Source organism: Ursus americanus, chromosome 20, assembly GCF_024610735.1.
Source record: "Ursus americanus isolate L20-20 chromosome 20, mUrsAme1.1.p, whole genome shotgun sequence".
NCBI lineage: Eukaryota > Metazoa > Chordata > Mammalia > Carnivora > Ursidae > Ursus > Ursus americanus.
The window spans coordinates 53,409,551-53,428,497 of NC_142146.1; the positions used below are offsets into that span (position 1 = coordinate 53,409,551).

General features: G+C 42.3%; 1 protein-coding gene across 2 annotated transcripts in view; it reads right to left on the minus strand.

The window, feature by feature from the left end:
- Nucleotides 1–4,188: 4,188 nt before the first annotated feature.
- The window catches only part of LOC123801559 (uncharacterized), a 31,700-nt gene continuing 16,941 nt past the window's right edge, over nt 4,189–18,947 (minus strand). For both annotated transcript variants that reach the window (XM_045811666.2, XM_045811647.2), the window contains 10 exons: nt 18,744–18,790; nt 18,593–18,642; nt 18,089–18,306; nt 17,725–17,975; nt 15,785–15,919; nt 12,956–13,094; nt 10,539–10,592; nt 10,191–10,271; nt 7,191–7,460; nt 4,189–5,656 (listed from right to left, as the gene is read on the minus strand). In XM_045811666.2, coding sequence (XP_045667622.1) covers nt 5,637–5,656; nt 7,191–7,460; nt 10,191–10,271; nt 10,539–10,592; nt 12,956–13,094; nt 15,785–15,919; nt 17,725–17,975; nt 18,089–18,306; nt 18,593–18,642; nt 18,744–18,790 — 1,265 coding nt within the window. In that variant the 3' untranslated portion in view covers nt 4,189–5,636. The remainder of the gene's footprint in view (nt 5,657–7,190; nt 7,461–10,190; nt 10,272–10,538; nt 10,593–12,955; nt 13,095–15,784; nt 15,920–17,724; nt 17,976–18,088; nt 18,307–18,592; nt 18,643–18,743; nt 18,791–18,947) is intronic.

The following is an 18,947-nucleotide window of genomic DNA, read 5'->3' on the forward strand; positions in this document are numbered from 1 at the left end:
ATTGAATAAAATAAGTCTCATCATTTTTCTAACATAATTGGAATACTTTAAGCGTTAAAATACACATTGTGGGAAAACTGAAAACTCCAATGTGAACAAAATTCCCTCGGAAAGAATGCCACAATATTCTTACCCACATCCTACTTCCCCTAATCTCTTATTTTAAAGGGAGACTCGTAAGACTAGATAGGCTTTAATACTAAGGCCATCGAGTGAGTTGTGGTTTTTGAGAGTATATTTTATTCAACATCTGCATCTAAAAGTAAAATACATAAAGATGTTTTTCCCCATTAACCACGGCCCCCATAACATAGTGTGCATTAGACAAATACATAATAATATCCTCCAACTGGGAAAAACATCATTTAGAGGCCGTCTAGTTAAATTATTCTAATTTTTGTGATCTTTTGGGCCCTCAGGGGAAAGCTGTTCCCAAATTACAATGAGAAAAATTCTCCACTTGCTTCAAATGATACAGAGCTTCTGCCTGAACCACGTGGATAATTGCCTCTCTTTGACTTAAGATATGTGCTCTTAATGACCCAGTATTAAATTCCATCTTTTTAATTCTCTAAACCTTGTGAATTTTAAAAGATTCACCTGGCAGAATACCATGTAATTTAAGTGCTCTGATAATCATATTCCTCCTTCATATGAAAAGGCGATAAGAAAGGAACTATTTAGGGTGTCCTGCCCCCTTCCCCATGTGCCTCCTCCCCACCACATCCCAGCCCGTATCCCTGGGGACTGAGAGGGGATGTGTACGGCCACCCCAGGTCCCCTCATCTGTGTGGCAGGCTGACTCGTTTGTTAAGATTCTCATCCCACTTAATATACAATTAGATAGAAATCATCAGAAACTAGATCCCAACACATACTCCCCTTTTCTTGAGGAATTCTTCCGCAAACTTGAATGACCTGCAGGTGATTCACAGACAGGAGTTTCTTGCCTTGAAGTGTTAGGTTTGGGGTTTCAGCGGCTTTGATTATGGGAAGAAGAGCTCAATGGCGTGATGAGTCTGGGGCCGTGGAGATGATGCCATCCTTCACTTGGAATGACCGCTCATCTGTGCCCAGAAACAAGGAGAGGCAAGCAGATCATCTGTCTATGGACAGAGTTTGCACAGAGGAACACAGATGTTACTTTGGTTCTAGAAATTACCATGACCTATGCTTCCAACACATGACTGGCCCAAGAAATCTCTTCCATTCTTCATTACGTGGTTAGTTTTTCTCTTTTTTCTTTTAATCCTGGGCCTACAATTTATAAGTTGTATAACTTGACCAAGTTGTTTTAACCTCTCCTTGTTTTCTCTTCTGAGAAGATGATGCTAGAACCCACCTCAGGGGACCAGAGCGAAGGTTAGTGGGAACAGCTGACCTAGAGCACTTAGCACAGCACCTGACACGTAATACATGCACCACAAATGGGAGCAAGTTTTGAAAATTATTATTAGTCTTTGGGCTTGGTGACTGGGCCAAATTGGTTAAACCCTCCTTTGCTACTGTTTTCTTACCTGTGAAATTCAGAAAACTGTAGGCCCTGTCTTACTGCTGTTGTGCGGATTCAATGACACAGTACAGGGCTGGCATCTAGTCAGTGCTCCACATCAAAGTGTTAAGATTGTTTAAAGGTTTCCGCCATGCCCTGTCCCTGCACGGCACTCAGCACATCGTAGGTGTTCATCAGGGGGCTGGTGCAAGCCCCAGCCTTCGCAGAATAAAGGATGGAGAGTAAAGGAACTTAATAGGACCGAGGTCCCTCCCCCCTAACAATATTCCCCAGTCCTCTTGTTAGAGATTCATTTGATTAACAAATGATTTTTAAAAGGAAATAATGAAAGTGTTTCTCACCCCTGAGAATGACTTAATCAGAGAATTAACACGAAAATAAACAGCTGACAGCTGCCCCACTGAGGGCCCAGAGCTTTGGGGAAAGGGAACAGTTCTGGGGAGCGGTCTGTCCAGACATCCAAAGATAGATATTGGACAACTCAAGAGACACAAAAGCACCTTAGACATCCTAATGAGGAAAGAAAACATGAGGACAGAAAGAGAAGAAAAACCAGCTTGTTCTCTCTAAAATAATAAATAAAATCTTTTTAAAAATGTGAATGTGAATTAGGACATCAATTTAACATCAGAGACAATATATCCATGTGACCTTTTTTGGAAGCAATATTAACTAAAGCTTACCTGGGTGCTAACTAAATGCCAGGCGTGTTTCTAAGTGTTAACCACAAATGCATAAAATCCTCCCAATAATCCTACGAGGAGAAACTATTACCTTCCCCCTTACATAGATGAGGAAACTCAGGTAAGAAACCAAGTGAGCTTGCAAGACGAGTAGGTGACTGGCTGTGATTCCACCCCGGGCGGCCGGTTCCGGCCTGTGAAGCTACTGTAGCCTTTCACCTTTGGTAGTAAGGGCCCAGTAAGTCAAGGGACATTTTCATCATAACCATACAAACACCACCGTGGTTATTTATACATCTCTTCCCCTCAAGACACTATGAGAACCTCAAGTATAGGAAATGCCATGTTACCCATGTCTGTGTGTTCTCAGGCCGTGGCACTGAAAGGTGGTAGAAAGCAAGAGAATGGCAAATCTTCATGGGCTCCCATAGGTTTCTCATTTCTTTTTCTAATCTAGGAATGAAGAAGAAAGTCTTTAGTCTTTAAAAATCAAAGTATTCCCAATTACCAAAAAAAAAAAGTTTAAAATTGTAAAAAAGGCACATGCATGCTTACTTCAAAACACTTTTGCATGCTTATACTGAGGGAAAATCCCAAACTCATAAGCCTGTTGATTTCTGTACTCCACATATCTATGGCGTGGCATTATGTGGTCACTGTCCTTCAGAAGCCACACGCCAACACATCACACTGGTGAACTGAGCAGGTCCACTTCCTCTTGCACGGGTCTCACACACACACACACCCCTCGACGGTAGTTCCACGAGGCGCAGGCGATCACCTCATCGGCTGGTTCCCACACTGCCCCTGACGGGAGCAGTTCAAAGGTCCAGCCGAGCTCCTCGACACCTCCCCGCAGCCCTGAGCAACCCCCCACCGGAGAAGCTCCGCTTCTGATGCTTTACCAGTGCAGGTTCCAGACAAGATTCCACAAATGGCCTTTACAGCTAAGGAAAAGCTAAAAACTCACTGAACTAGTCCGAGTCTCTCCGGCAGTTGAGTTGTTATAAGTAACAAAACCATCTCTTAGACGTCCCAGCTTGCTTGAAAATAAAACACTACTGTAAATACATGGAGCATACCCTCTTCTAAAAGTGAAACTCAAGCCAGAGGTGACGGCCAACTGCAAGAATGGACTTCCACAGAATAAAGATGGCTGACTAACTCCAGGATGTCTTGTCTCACCAGGAATCTACATCATGACAGGAACAGACTGGATCTAAATCCACTGGTGGGCCTCAGGGCCGAGCTAGAGGTCCCCATTAAGCAGCAGGAAAAACTTCAGAACTCCGTGCTCAGAATTCAACCCCAGGACCTCAGCTCCAGAGCTGTTAGCAGAAATATTCAAACCACAGGATGTGGGCTGGAAAACATGTGGGAACCTGCACAATCCCAGCAGTTATCCAGTTGGGATCATACCCTTCATTCAGCAAGCCGTGTGCTGCTTTAGCCCCAAGAAGAACTTCCAGGAACAGGCAACGGGCTAGGCCAACAGCTGAAAACCACCATCCTCCTGAGAACAACATCAGCAAATATGATGGCCTCTTCAGAAAATGGGAGTGAAAATGTGCTTCCACATGACAAAGCAGGGGAGGAAAATTTTCCCTTAAAGCAATTCAATAAAATTACAAAATGAGTCCCAAATGTGCAGAAAATTCCCATTAGGGAAATGCACAGGTGAAAAGTTAATATGAACCCACCTGGTTTTAAATAAAAACACACCTTCCAATAATGAGGGGAAGGGGTGTCGTCACACACTCAGTCATTCCTGGAGCGCGGACAGTTAAGAGGACAAGGGGATGGACAGGTTCTCCTGCCGTTCTGCAAACTCCCGGGTGAACTGGCTTACCCTGGTAACGCTCAGCCCCAGTCCGAGACTGGAGAGCTGGCTACAAAACCAACGAATGCCCAAAGAGCCAAGATAACAGCAACTGAGAAATACGACGCTTTAAAAAATACTTCGTAAGTAAACAATAATACAAGACACAGTAGTACTGTACAAACGCAGATTTATTTTTCTTCCCTTCATCTACAGTATGAGAAAGGCTGAAAATTATTAGGAGACCAGCTTACATACAAAGCACCTCTGAAATTATGCTTTTCTTGGGAAAACAACTTATAAAAAATAATAAACATTTAAAAATTCAAGTCCTTTAATAAAGTATTTTACACTCCTGAATGTTAAAACTCCTTGTGTTTCCTAAAATATAGTACAATTAAAAAAAAATCAAACTCATAAAGTGACACTGATTTGAATTCCACAGGATCCCTGACAATTAAAAATATGTTCTCCCTTATAAAGTGAATCTGTTCTTCACAGGCAAAACAATAGTTAAAGTGTATTTCTCTGATAATTCATTGAGATTTATTTTATCCTCCAGCTAATTCTTACGGTAGGTAATTTATAGTTTCTTCAAATAAGTTAGCGAAACATATCCAAAATGTTAATCACCACATGCATGATTCTGGGAGAGTGACAGTATCTACACATACCCCAAAAAACCATTTCACCAATTGACGAGAGCCAATGTGGCTCATTATTCCCTGGGGCAAGTCTTCTTCAAGAAGACATGACAGTTTTCCCTTGGTCCTGCTACGGCTATTTCTGAGTGGCATTTTTTTTCCCCCCAGAAAGTAAATAATCCCAGGGTGGAAGTCAAGAAATGTAGTGCTTGGCCTTGTGATTTTGGGAGGCTGATGAAATTTCCAGGGACTCTCTGAGCCTCCATCCGTCTTCGCCACATGAGATAAGATCGCCTCCGAGCATGCACCCCAGCATGTGACGGGGACAGGATGACATTCCTTTCTCATCGCTCTAGGACCGGGGAACATGATTGGTTTACCGGCTTACCGGACCACTAGCCACACAGGCTGGTAAAGTGGGCTACGGAAATCAGCCCACACAGAAGACACATCGTGCGTGGGGGCACCTGCGTCTGTCTGAGCGGGGGCTAAAACAACAGGAATCTCTCTTCATTGTTACTGTCACTACGAAAAAAAGCTCAGCTAAACAGGTGCACGTTTAAGCACACTACCACTTAATTGCTAAAAAGGTTTCAAATACTTGATATGAATTTCATAGTTCACAGACTCCAAAAGGAAAATTACCACATTTCTCACCGGACTGAGTGGAGTCATTTTAAGCACCTTTGTGAGGACAGATGCTGGATGGGGAAGCAGGGCAGGATGGTGTGAGCAGGAGGGGGAAAAAAAAAATCTCGGTGTTATAGAGGTTTTTTTCTTCCTTAAGTTTTCCAAATATTTTACATTTTCTGTGCCCCTGAATAATGTGAGCTGCAGGGTGGCTGCTTGTGTGAAAGGAGCAGCCTCCAGACTGTGAAGTTCCAGGTCTCATTAAGTCCATACCGAATTACCAGTTGAAGTGGTCTTTTGCAGATAAAAGTTCCTGAGGCTTCCTTTTCCATTTCATCTCCCAAACTTCACCTTTCCTGTAAGAAACCTAACAAGAGAGAATCAAACAAATTCAGGGGTTCACTGTTGGGGAAAAGGGAGCATGCATTTAGAGAAAATCACTAGGCCATTTCAAAAAGGATTTTCCTGAGCTGAAGATAAGCCGCTGCAATTTAAAGACCTCGGTTGCAAGATACTAAAACAGCCTGATAAAAACACAAAATTCCACCAATTAACTGGATACTCTGGCCACACAAAGGCACAAAATATTGGTAAATTTTGATTTTTTTTTTTGCTTTGTTGTTTTTAACTCAGAAGAGTTTTGCTTTCCTATTTAATGAGGGAATTGGACTAATAAGCTAGCTTTTATGATCTCTTTCAGTGCTAAAAAAATCTCACAAGCCCCTTTATGGTTCTAATGTATCAACAGGTCAAGTGTCCAGTGAGATCAGGAGCAGAGACATACAAAAAACAAAATAACAACCCACGATAAAGAGTTTGTGAGCGAGATTTCTCAAGGCTTATTACTTTGGTGGAAGAGGCTGTCATTATTTGGTTACGACAGCACACAGGCAATAGGCAGAAGCGCCTTGATGCAAATCAGATTTCCACACGTGCGTCTTAGAAGTTTACAAAATTTCAACATATCCAGGAATATGAATGAAAACCTGGCACTGAAACTCGATATTCTATTTGCTTGAGGCTTCTGCATCCCAAATCTACAGGGGAAAGAAATATGCCCACAGTATCTCAAAGCATCCTGACAGATCGCAGAATGGTTGTACTGTTCATATAAACCTGTGGGGCATTTACACATTTTCACATCCTTTTTGGAATAAAAAAGTCCAAACAGAATTCCAATAAAACCCTCTCTCCGACTTACTGAGGCTTTGGAGAAGTAACACTGCATTTGTCAACTACGGTTAACAACAGATAACAAAGTTTTGAACTGGTTTGACCAATGAGCCAAATCGGGCCACACACACAAAAAGAAGCGATTAAAGACAAAGGAAGGAACTGTGTTATTTTCTGGATTAAGCCTAGAAACTTCAGCCCTCCTCTGGGTTCTCGGCTTTTCCGCTTCTCTTCTCAGCCACTTGAGGTTCACTGGTGCCACCCAGTGGCCTCCCCAGGCACTGCTTCAGCGCCACAAGGCCTACAAGGCTGAAGTTCTCAAGTGCCATCAGGTAACATCCTTAGCCAGCCCTTAGCTAGCCTTACTACCTGCCAGGAGCTTTCCACGCATTACCTTTTTTTCATTCTCACAATAAACCCAGGACATAGGGGTTTTTGCATCCATTTTCCAGATGGAAATAGAGAAGCTTAAAGTTAGGTTGAGAATTTGCATAGTCACAAGCCAGCCAGCATTTGAGATGGGATCTGAACGGTTCCTCTGACCCCACACACAAATCACCTTTACTTAGATCTCTACTTATGGCAGTCCACATGCTTACTCGACCTTTACCTAATTCTCTGAACCCAAGCTCACAAATACGCAAGCAACACATTCTGTGGCAGAAACTTGCTATTTGCAAAGACACAGCTTGATTCTAAGTAAACAACTAAGATAGTTTTCTGCTCACCTTTCAGCACACCTTGGACTTCACCAGAAACGTTTTTCAAGCACTTGTATAAATTCTCAGCTGTGGCATTACCCTGTTCCTTTTCTTGCCACTTCTTCAGCATCCTAAAGTTACACATCGTGACATCTTCCTTCTTCTCCCGGATATCATCAATATCACTAATCTCCAACTCTAGGTTGGCAATGGCAATTTTTATCCACTCCTTCCCCAGCTTCGCAGCGAGGGTAATCAGCTGTGCGTCTGTTAACAGGGTTCTGGTCTTTGCTCCATCTAAAAGCAAACAAGGAAGTCAATCATTCCTCCCAACACATCAATCATTTATAGCAATTTATAATGAAAATGTATTCTCCTTATGTAAAGGACACCATGATCTATAATATTAGCTGCCTTTAAAATATATTTAAGTGTCCAAAACTCCCTGTTTTCCAAACTATTTTAAGGACTGAAGGGAACTATTCCTTATAATAACATTAAACCAGGGTATAATGTTCACAATGGTAATTCAGTAACTCAGGGAATGAGACTGTTTTACAAAGCAGCACAAATTGGGTTGGAATAGAAAAAAAATCAGACACCAAAAATCATTTATATAGCTAAAAAAGAAAAATATGCAGTTATACCCTTGCCCAGCTGTGTCTTTATCTGAATGTTAGTGCCACACACAGATGCCATTGTAAGGGCCACTAAAGTGGGCAGCAAGGCATCTGAATTGTAGTCTCCATTATGCCATCTCCTGGCACTCGGGGAAAAGCACAATGCACAGAAAAGCCATGAGATGGTGTCTGTAATATCTGCTGATCTCTAAGAAACAGCATCATAATCTTGGAGGGACAAGTGTTTGCCACTGGTAAACCATCGGCCCCATGAAAAATACTAGCCTTATCACTAAGCTAGATTCTCTCTTTTCACGTTTTTCAGTTGGTTGTGCAATAGTGTAGCAAAGCTCACTGGTCGTAGATTCAGTGAAGGATCATAAAGGCATTACAAATACTAGAGGTGAAATGAGAAGGGAATGAGAGGTAGAGCACTTTCTGCCCTTCCGCCAGGACCACAATACCTCTGCTCATCTACAGCCGACAATTTACTAATAGGAACATAACCTTTGTATTGGAACATAACCACCTCACAGATCCCTAACCTTCTAGATTGAAGAATGGGTCTAAGCGATGGCCTGCGCCCTCTAGTGGCTTCCTGGGACGCGATGCATTGCTCCTAGCTCTCCCAACTGCTGCGGCAATGAAAGCCGCGGGGACCCTGGGAAAAATGCAAGTTCTCAGGACCATCCCCAAATCTACTGTTTCTGATTCCAAACCTAAACTTTAACAAGATCTCCAGGTGATTCTGTTGAGTCTAAAACCAGCAGGATGGTGGTGACTCAGTATCTCAAAGAACGCTGTGGAAGTACCTAACCCAAAGTAAATCCTTATCACTTTCTTTAGATACCACACTGTCAACTCCAAAAAGGCTGGAAATCCTTAATCTTTCCAGGTAGCATTTAATAATTTTAATTCTATTTCTACCTACTTGCTATTGGAGCTAATTTTAAATAGCCAAAAGGTAACTGCACGTAACAAGAAAAACTTTTCCTATATATCAGTTTAATATAAAATGTGTCCCAGTTTTAAGATGAATATGGTCTGAGGATCTAATGGAGAGAATGGTGACTACAGTAAATACTGTATTATATCCTTGAAATTTGCTGAGAGTAGGTCTTATGTATTGTCACCACCAAAAAAAAAAAAAAGTGAGGTGACAAATATCTTACAACGTATATGTATATCAAATCATCACATTGTACGCTTTAAGTATACACAATTTTATTTGTCAATTACATCTCAATAAAACTAGAAAAAATATATTCCAATTTAGTTAGGTTTTTAAAATAATTCTATAGCCTCACTTATTTTAATGTTTACTTAACAAAAATAACAATAAACATTTCATAGTGATACACAAACTCATCCACATGTCATCCTCACAGTCTCCTGTTCTAGAAAGTAAAGAATATCTTGCTTCGGGGCGCCTGGGTGGCACAGCGGTTAAGCGTCTGCCTTCGGCTCAGGGCGTGATCCCGGCGTTACGGGATCGAGCCCCACATCAGGCTGCCCCGTTGGGAGCCTGCTTCTTCCTCTCCCACTACCCCTGCTTGTGTTCCCTCTCTCGCTGGCTCTCTCTCTGTCAAATAAATAAATTAATAAAATCTTAAAAAAAAAAAAAAAGAATATCTTGCTTCACTTTCAGAGAGTTTAACTGCTTTCAGAGATTCATAGCTTATAATAATAGTAAAAGAAAAGGTATTTTGATGACGCAGTTAATTTAGGGAGTTATATGAGGCCCCTGAAGCCTTAAGACCTTGAGTCTCATATAATTTGAGTCTGTTTTTAAACTGAGGTTTGTAAATTCTGGCTGGCCTTGAATTTTGAGCTACATACTCCATCTTCTGGTTCCTTGGAGTACTGTTGTTAAATATTTTAAATCTCTGCTGTATTTTCACAAATATCAAGCCTTGGTCTCTGCCGTTTAATTGGAAGGAATTGAGACTTGCGTCCAATAATGGAGCTGGAGGCTCTTTACCCCAGATGCAGCTCGTAACCGTGAAGCCAAAGACGCACACACGGACATTCGCAATTTCATTCATTCAATCGACGTTCATTATCTTCTACATAAAAGGCTCCACGCTCATTGCCACAGGAAACGTAACGATGGACAGTTCATGGCCCCTACCCTTGCAGGCTGTAAGGGAGCTCCCCCTGGTGCCCCATTCTATTTAGACTGAGTGAAGGGGTGGAGTGGGGACTCAAACTGGAGAAAGGGTGGGGCAGACCAAGCAGGACCCTTCTCCCGGCCTGAGGAGCTGGGACATAGGGAGAAGGTATCTGGGAGGGCAGGCACAACTGGGATGTGGCTCCAGGAGACTGACCCAACAGCACGGGCTTGAACGAGTATCAGTGGGGGAAACCAGGGAAAATAATTTACAGCCACTGATAACATTTTACACACCGGAAGTGTCAACCTGCTTCATTCTCTTGTCATAGACGTCCTCATCAGGTAAGCTGCCAGTCATTTTTCGCCGCCTGTTACCTTAAAAGAAAAAAATCAACAAATTGGCTTTCCCTTATATTTCTTATTTTCTACCTACATTTAACTTGGATTTTTTAAGAAATCAACATTCAGGTTGAAACAAATTGAAAATGAACTCAAAGGTGGTTCAGATGATTCAGAGAATTACAGAACACTTAGCAGATCTTTAAGGATACCACATTTGCCCAGCAAAATAAAAACTCTAGTGGATAGAAGGAATAAAAGAACAGCTAAAACTCGTTCAATGGCCAGTTAACCAGCACTTACCATTTGTGGTTCTTTTTGAAATGTTCTGATTCTGATCATGCTGAACCCAGTCACCTGTTAAAGTATAATAAGCATCAATTGGAAGTAGACAAAACTTGATTTAAATCAATATATGAAAGTGTATGAAGCTCTACAGTCTTGGCAATCTCTCTGAAGTTCGAATGTGAGTTTGGGGTTTTAACTTGGTATGTATGCCAACGCACATATCTTTGAGATAAATACTGAGCACTCCTTCCAACAGGTCGTGCAAGGCAAATGTTTCCCAGATTCAAGTCATCTGCATACAACTATCGTGATTCTTGCCAAACCCATATGCCAGGTGAAATGCTATTTATTCAGTATTTCTTTACATCTCTAACTATTGTAAACAGAACACTGGTATCACTTGCTGTATGGATAAGGAAGTCATAAAGATGAACATTTTTTATTTTAAATGTATTTATATGTACTCCGCCTAAAACAATCTCATATATTACCATCCTGTACTTTGGAACATTGTGCTTGGGGAGTTCTTTCTGAACACATCATTGTGACTCTACACCAGCTCCCCTGTCCGAGACGCCGTCCCTGCTCTATGAGGTGTCTATGCCTCATGCAGGCCTTCCGTAGGTCCCTATGGTGAAGATGCCTTAATAGTGATGAGTAATCTCAATTAACCATTAGTTTAGCCCCTCCTCCCCCCAAACAGTGGAGACCAGAAACATCTTACAATGCAGAGTATTATTCAATACGTTTTTAAAAACGAAACATAAGAAGTCTTATAAAGTGGTCTTTAAAATGACAAAGAGACTTACTCTTAGCCAGAAAATATGTTATTCAGATTGCTACATGTTAAATACCTCTATTACAGCGGCATTAGCTGTGACCAAAAAGTAACATCTTTCAGGTTCATTTATTTGAACAAATAATGAATACCCAGAAAAAGGACACAATCCCTAACACCCAGTCCCAACAAAGACTATTTACGGGTAAATAATTTCAGCTCAGATAGAAGGGCCTGTTTCAAACTAGCTAACTGAAGAGTTTAACACTAAGAATAAGAAATCAATCCCATCTACCGAAAAGGCTCATGCTTAAACAAGGACTGAGAATTCCAAAATGCTTCAATCAGGTTTCACTGCTAGAGTATCAAGAGACAAGGGGAAATGCAGACTCTAACAGGCAGCAGTGCGCACGGTGGAAAGACATAAATGTATGACCAGCACCTAGCACTCACCCCACGTCATCACTAGCAGGGACCTCGTTCATCTGTCTACACGTGACCCAATGGGTACGAAAGAAACTAGCTGAAAATGGACTCAAATGTCGTTCAGGTGATAAAGAGACTTGCAAAACACTTAACAGACCCTTGTTATCATTACCCTTGTTATTATTACCTTTGTACAGCAGAATAAGAATTCTGGGGGATGAAATGAATAGAAGAGTGGGTTAAAACTCCTTTGACATCCAGCTAATGGCACTTGCCACCGGTGTTTTTTGGAATGGCCCTGGATTATGTATGACACCGGGAAAGAGTTTAAGGTATTATAACTCAAAATGCAAATGATGCAAAACTAATTTTTACCACAAACATGTGGCATTGGCAGGAGGGACCCCAGTGCCATTTGCAGAGGAGGATACAACAGCCACAAGCGGGTTCAGAGCCTCGCCCACGCTCCCACATACAGCTGGTCAATTCTAGGGCTGGAACTAGAACCCACAGGACCTCCCTCCCAACCACTCTTCCGCCTTCCTTTTGGCTCCAAAATGTGCTCACTAGACATATGTCTGTTGTTTTCATAACTTCCTTCAAAGAGAATTGGAGGTCAAGGTCAGGCCTGCCCGAGGAGGTGACCAGGGGCAGCTCTGGGGTGTCCCCCTGCAGGTCCCCTCTTCCAGAAGCGGTCCACATCAGCGGCAGCCCTCTCCAACTCCTCCCGGGGCAGGAGAGGATGTGGAAAAGGTGGTTGCCAGAGGACTTCCCAGCACGGAAACCTTAGAGAAGGGGAATGCGCGCCCACAGCAGAGCTGTAACCGTACAGAGCGGCAGCCGCCGTGTGCAGATCAACGAGACGGGGAATCAGCCAAAACGCAGACGCACATCCAGGTCACGGGACAGACCTTGTCAGGACGCCCCCAATTCACATTAAAACCCCTGAGATCCAAACCTCAGAATGGTAAAGGGAAAAAACAAACAAAATAAAACCCTCTGCTGGCTAAGCCCACCTGCTGCCCGAAGCTTCCACACCTCACTGAACCGCCCACCGACCAAGGGGTCTGGCAGTGGGTGCCTGAGAGCCCGAGCCTCGCCAGGGTCTGTGCGTCTCTTAATCAGATTTTTAGATGTTACGGTAATGAAACGGACAATCACTCTACCTGTTCTCCCACCCCGACCGCCCCCCAAACCCGACTTTTCATTCAAGATACAAAACACTTACATTCTCTCAGTTTTGCTTTCCATACAATTTCCTCAGAATCCATTTCGACCAAAAGTAATTTAAACTCCACTGGTTGCTCCAAATACACTTCAATGTAACTTTTCAATTTTAAAAGTGAACCATCAACAAATTCAATTTCCTTTAAAAAAAAAAAAAGTGGGTTTTTTTTGTTTGTTTTTTGTTTTTAAATAAAAGCTGCATTCGTTGACAACATGAAATGTCAAATAAGGAATAATAGAAGGGTCAGTGCTGACTTGGATGCTCACTGAAATTCTGATGCTGGAAATCTTACTCCTTAATCACAGACCCTCTGATTCTCTTGCTTTTTCTAGTCCCTCTTTACTCCAACCTGCTTTTCTCCCTCATTGAGGCTTTCAGTACTTTGGCCCTATTTTTTTAAGGAGTAACTTTTCAGCCCTTTCTTGGATTCAGTGTTTCATGTTCCCAAACTAATCACCTTTCATATGTACTTTTAAACTTCCTCACCATCTTTCGCTTCGATCATTCCACAGCCTGGAATTGATTCACGACATTTACAGAACTACACTGTGCGTTTCGTCCTCGTTCCCCACCTTGCCCCAGCAAACACTTTCATGGCTATCTTACAGATAAAGGACATCAGAGAAGCTAACTAACTCGCCCAAATCCACATTAGGAAGTGGGAGAACCGAATTTGCATCCACGTGTTCTGACTCAACCACTACACTTACCCACTGCAGAGACTGCCCCATGCCCTGGGCCTCCTCTGCTCCTCTCCAGACCAGCTAGCAAGCCTGGAGGGAGAAATCTACTTTTTAAAAAAAATCATTGAACTGCACTGGGCGTCATCTTTAAAAACCAACAGTCTTACCCTGTCCCTCTGCCTTTCCTTTACAAATCACTAGCATTAACCCCACCATGGGTCACCAAGGCCTACGAAGCCAAGATCTCTCTCTCCCAAAGCCGTCTGAATTCCCATTTCCCATTCCCATGTCTCTGGTGCCTTGAGCCCAGCTGCATATCCCCATCACCTCACTGAGGCACTTACAGTTCCCTCCTCCAGGAGGGCTGTCTCTCCCATGAATCCCCCTCCCTTCCAACCCAGAACAAATGTCATCACACAGGAACCCCTCCTAGAAACCCACTGCACCCATCGCTATGGTGGTACCACATTACACATTAAAATTATTTCTTTACATGACCATAGTATGTCTCTCTCTATACTGGCATCTTTTGAGGGAAAAGATCATGACTTACTCAGCTTTCCGCTCTTATCCCAGACTGACTTGTAATAGGTACTTCTGACAAATGTCAGTTATACAAATCATTAATGCTCTAAAATCAGTAAGAACACCTTAGATTTAACAGTTTCACAGCTCTCAGAGTACCCCAAAACCGTTACCTTTTATGATCACGAGGGCAATACTGGGAGTTATCCCCATTAGCCCAGAAATTTGGTTAAGAGAGAACACACGATTGGTGACAGAACTAGACTATTTAAAGCCCTCCCACGGTCATCATCTTGTGTACGCGAGACCTCTGGGGGCCATCTCAGTCCCTTCCTAGACAGATCTACCCATCCAACGTGTATTATTCCCCCTCCTAGTGGCTCTTAATCTTGGCCGCACATTACAGTCACCCTGGGAGTTTAACAAGCCCAACGCCGAGGCCACTCCCAGACCAATTAAGTCAGTATCTCTGGGAGCAGGACCCAGGCCACAGACTTTTTTAAAAGCTCCCCTGGGAATCCCATTTTGCAGCAGAGGCCAAGAATCACACTGTTCTAAGCAAACCCTTCGAATTTAATTCCACCTCCCAGCCAAGACTGCAGCTGGCTCCTCAGTCATCTTGAGTAGCATCTGCCAGGGCTTGATCAGCTCACAAGGGCTAGGAATCCACCTCTCAGACCCCAGGGGAAAGACTGTGGCATTAGGGGCCAAGGGCAGACTGGGCTCAGGGCCAGGCTCACCTGCCACCTGGGTATGGAACCCAGGCAGTTCGCTCACCCACTGTGCACATTAGTCTCTTCAGCCTCACTGTTGTGAAGCTCAAAAAACCCCAGGTGGGAAGAAACCCTCTGCAACTGGAAAGGAAGGTATGGAAGGCGGTCTGACCAACCTGACTGCTTCTACAGGGCACGAGGCCTCTGATAATATAATAATGCAACATGGGTCACTGCAATCAGCTCCCTCTTGCTTCATAGTGTAATGTAACGGAATCAAAACATGTTTTCAATTTTTCACAAACTATAAAACAAACAAAAAGAGGTGTACGAAAAGAGTTTCTACACAGATGCCTGGTTAGATAAGCTACAGCACCCATTCAGAGCACGTAATGAAAATAAGTTTTAAAAAGAACTTCGTCATTTACAGGAAACCAAAATCACTTACAAATGCCATGGTGTGTACAGTGAATAGTTGAAATCTAATGACAATTTGTTCCCATAACTATCTTTCAAACGCCTTCCAATAAAAAAAAAAGCCAATATCCTTGTTACCAACTCTTTCCCATTAACCTTCAGTGCTCTGTGACTTAAAATTACACTTCAGGTTTTTATTCCTTTGAAGCTAACATTGTTTGAAGAATAATAATAAAAAAAAACCCTCAAGAAAATTTAAAACCTTTTTTAAGGGAAAAAGATTAAATAGTCAATTTTTGCAATGGTGGCAGATTAATTCTGAAATTCAACAGCATCTTTGGAATAAGCTACAAGTTTAGCAAAGCAATTGCTTTCCTAGAAATAAATTAAAAATGAGAACAAAATGCATTTCTTTAAAGGCTTCAAAATAATCTTATCTACAAAATATACATCCCTGCTGCGACTCCAAGTGGTTTTTTTAAAATGTATACCTCTGGGGTGATTTCAGCTTCTGGTTCACTGATCAATCTGTATTTCTTCCCATTCTGCAGTAACTTCTGGCAAACAGGAGGCTTGTCAATTTTCATGAATTTCTTAGAGGAGTGCTTTACCGACTTGGAAATATCCTAAAGGGAGAAATAGGTTTCGGTTGTGACGTGCCCCGGCAGCAACTGTAGGAAGTGTTAAGTGCCCAGGCGCTGCACGTGCCACCCCGCGCTATCTTGCCGCCCCCCTACAGAACAACAGCAATGGAGAAACCGTCACAGCGCTCTACAAAGAAACACCGCAGAGGCTAATAAGGCCCCTTGGGCCCGCGCTGCAGGCTTCTAGATCTCCAAACATCTTTCTGCCCAAGCACTACAGCCAAAAGCACCAGGCGCGCCCCGTATGGCACCAAAAGTTTGCTTCTGAAGGATCTGAGAACATGAAATGAGTGCTAGCATTACACATTTGTATTGATTATCTGCCCATCGTGTGACTAGAAAGCAACTATTTCATTGTACGCAGTTCCGCTTTACCCAGAGCCTGCTTCTACCCAGCACTTTACGTGTTTCCACCCTTAGTTTCACCACTGTCCCAGAGGGCTCGCTGATTTTTATGGGCATAGTTCAAATGCCCCAAAGAGGCAAATGGAGACTTTGGCCCAGGCTCACTTGTAAAACAGCTGTACAGCTGAACATGAAATGTGGGTTTCCTGAATGCAAAGTGCAAGGAAATCTTCCTACACAGGAAAAAAGAACCAACCCAAGAAGGTGTAAAAATACAGCATCAACAGGAAGCACATCCTGCCCTAACCATGCCATGGTCCTATTGTTCCAGACATACGATCAGCTCCTCACCCCAGCTTCCCAGGAAGTAGAGATCACACTCTTTTAACTAATTGAATTTACTTTTAAGAAATACAAAGTTCATTGAATAATAGTACTTATTCCAAATCCATGCTAATTCTACTTTACACGGGATTCTTTTTACACTACTTTGAAGATGAGTTTCCCAACTGAAAGTATTAACTTTAATAAAATTATAGGAAGCATATTTTACCTTCTTAGGAAGAAACTAAAAACCTATTATTTAATAGAGTTCTTAAATTTTAATATAGATTGCCAATTATCATCAATATAACCTATGTTTAAAGCCATCAAAACACTATAACCTAAGAACAGTGGAAATAGGTAGTTTGAGGTTGAAGGGGGCCAAGGGCCGGCTACCCCAAGATGGGCCACTTTGGCATGAAGATTATTCTTAGTTAAAAAGCAATCAAGGGTGGGTGGACGGGTGAAATAGGTGAAGCGGATTAAGGGTACACTTATCATCATGAGCCCTGAGTAATGTATAGAATGGATGAATCACTATATTGTACACCTGAAACTAATAGGATGCTGTATGTTTACAGGATTTTTTAATTAATTCAAACAATTTTTTTAAAAAAGCAATCCAAACCCAGCAGATTCAGGAAAAGCTCTTTACCTCCCCAACAACTGCCTAAAAGCATTTGGATAGAGAGCCTACTCCAGGGACAGAACTGTCACCATAGATAACTACACTAGGACATGAACTAGGTATAGGAGACAGGGAGGAACGCAGCAAGGCCTGTGTGATCAAAGTCCTCTATGTCCCATGGCTTCTGAGTGGCCCAGCAGACACTTGTTTACCAAACACTTACTCTTTTTCATTTTCCTGTGAATTGCATTCCTTCCCTTTGAAGTCCCAGAGCCCTGCCCCCTTCTCCTTAGATCAGAATGACCGCCCTCCAGGAATTGGAGGACTTGGCACACACGTAGGCACTGACCCTATAACCTCTTAGAGCAGTGCCAAATGAGACCCACAGCGGGGGGACACTTCAATCAACAGGAAGGGTACCCACATACACATGGCATCATGTTTGAACACAAAGCAGTCAACACTTATTCTTCATTTTCATTAACTTTACCTTGATGAAGGACTCATTATTCGTTGCTATGTACACTCGAAAAGACAAGGATGGGTTAGGGTCAATGGCTTTGTAGAGAATCACAGCCCCGTGGTGGTAAACTGTCTCTTCACTTTGAATAACAGGTCCCACAGGAGAAAGGGAGCTCACGTGCCATCTGACGTGGGTTGTAGAATGATCCACAGTAGACTCTAACGAGGCTCCAGAACTATTAACATGTAAGACTTTGAACGTCATGTTGGCATCATGGTCTGTTAAAATATGAAGGTAAATTAGCGCTCGAGGCGGTACACGGGTTGCACACATACTCTCACATATACACACACGCACGTACAAATTAGACTTTTAGGAAACAAGTACTTACGACCCAAGCAGAGGGAATGTGGAAACTGAATGGAGGTAAGACAGGTTGGGTCACATTTAACATCAAACAAGGGTCCACCGACAACCCAGGGTTTAACAACCAGGTCTGCATATTTGCTCCAGGACAAAACGCAATACTTGATGTCAACTTTTCTGTTAACCTCAAATATCAGACCAGTTTCCGTGCACTGGTAAGTTCCCTCTGCGTCCAACTTCAGTCTGCATTGGACAGATAAGAACACCTTTTTAGTCCTATGTTTAGTCAGAAGAGGACTTCTTAAAATTATTTGTGTTTTAATTTCACTGTTTTAATTTCATTCAAAAGCACTAATGAAATTCTATAGCATTTTGAAGAAGCAACACTACCAAAGAAAATAGTCCAAGTAATTACAAAAAGTGTGTGAAATTAGTTATGTTGTTTGGTGTTTCCCCTACCTGGGGTCATTTTTATGTACGAAGTTAAATTACTGATGATGTTAAGTCTTCTCTATTCGCAATTACTTACAAAAACTGTTCCTGGGAAAGGAGCCTGGGGGTCACTTGTTCATTGTGTTTCTGGAGAAAAAGTACACACATATAAGCAAGTAATACACAAGTAAATGGTATTTTCTTTAAGCAAATTAGAGAATCATATTCTATAATGAAAAGATACTTACATTTTCAGCATTACAGTGTTCACAGTAAGGTTGGATTTTTTTAAGTTCTAAACGATAGAGAAAAAGTTTTACTTATATGAACGTGATAGGCGTTTTCAAATACAAATTTCTTTTTTTTTTTTTTTAAAGACTTTATTTATTTATTTGACAGAGATAGAGACAGCCAGCGAGAGAGGGAACACAAGCAGGGGGAGTGGGAGAGGA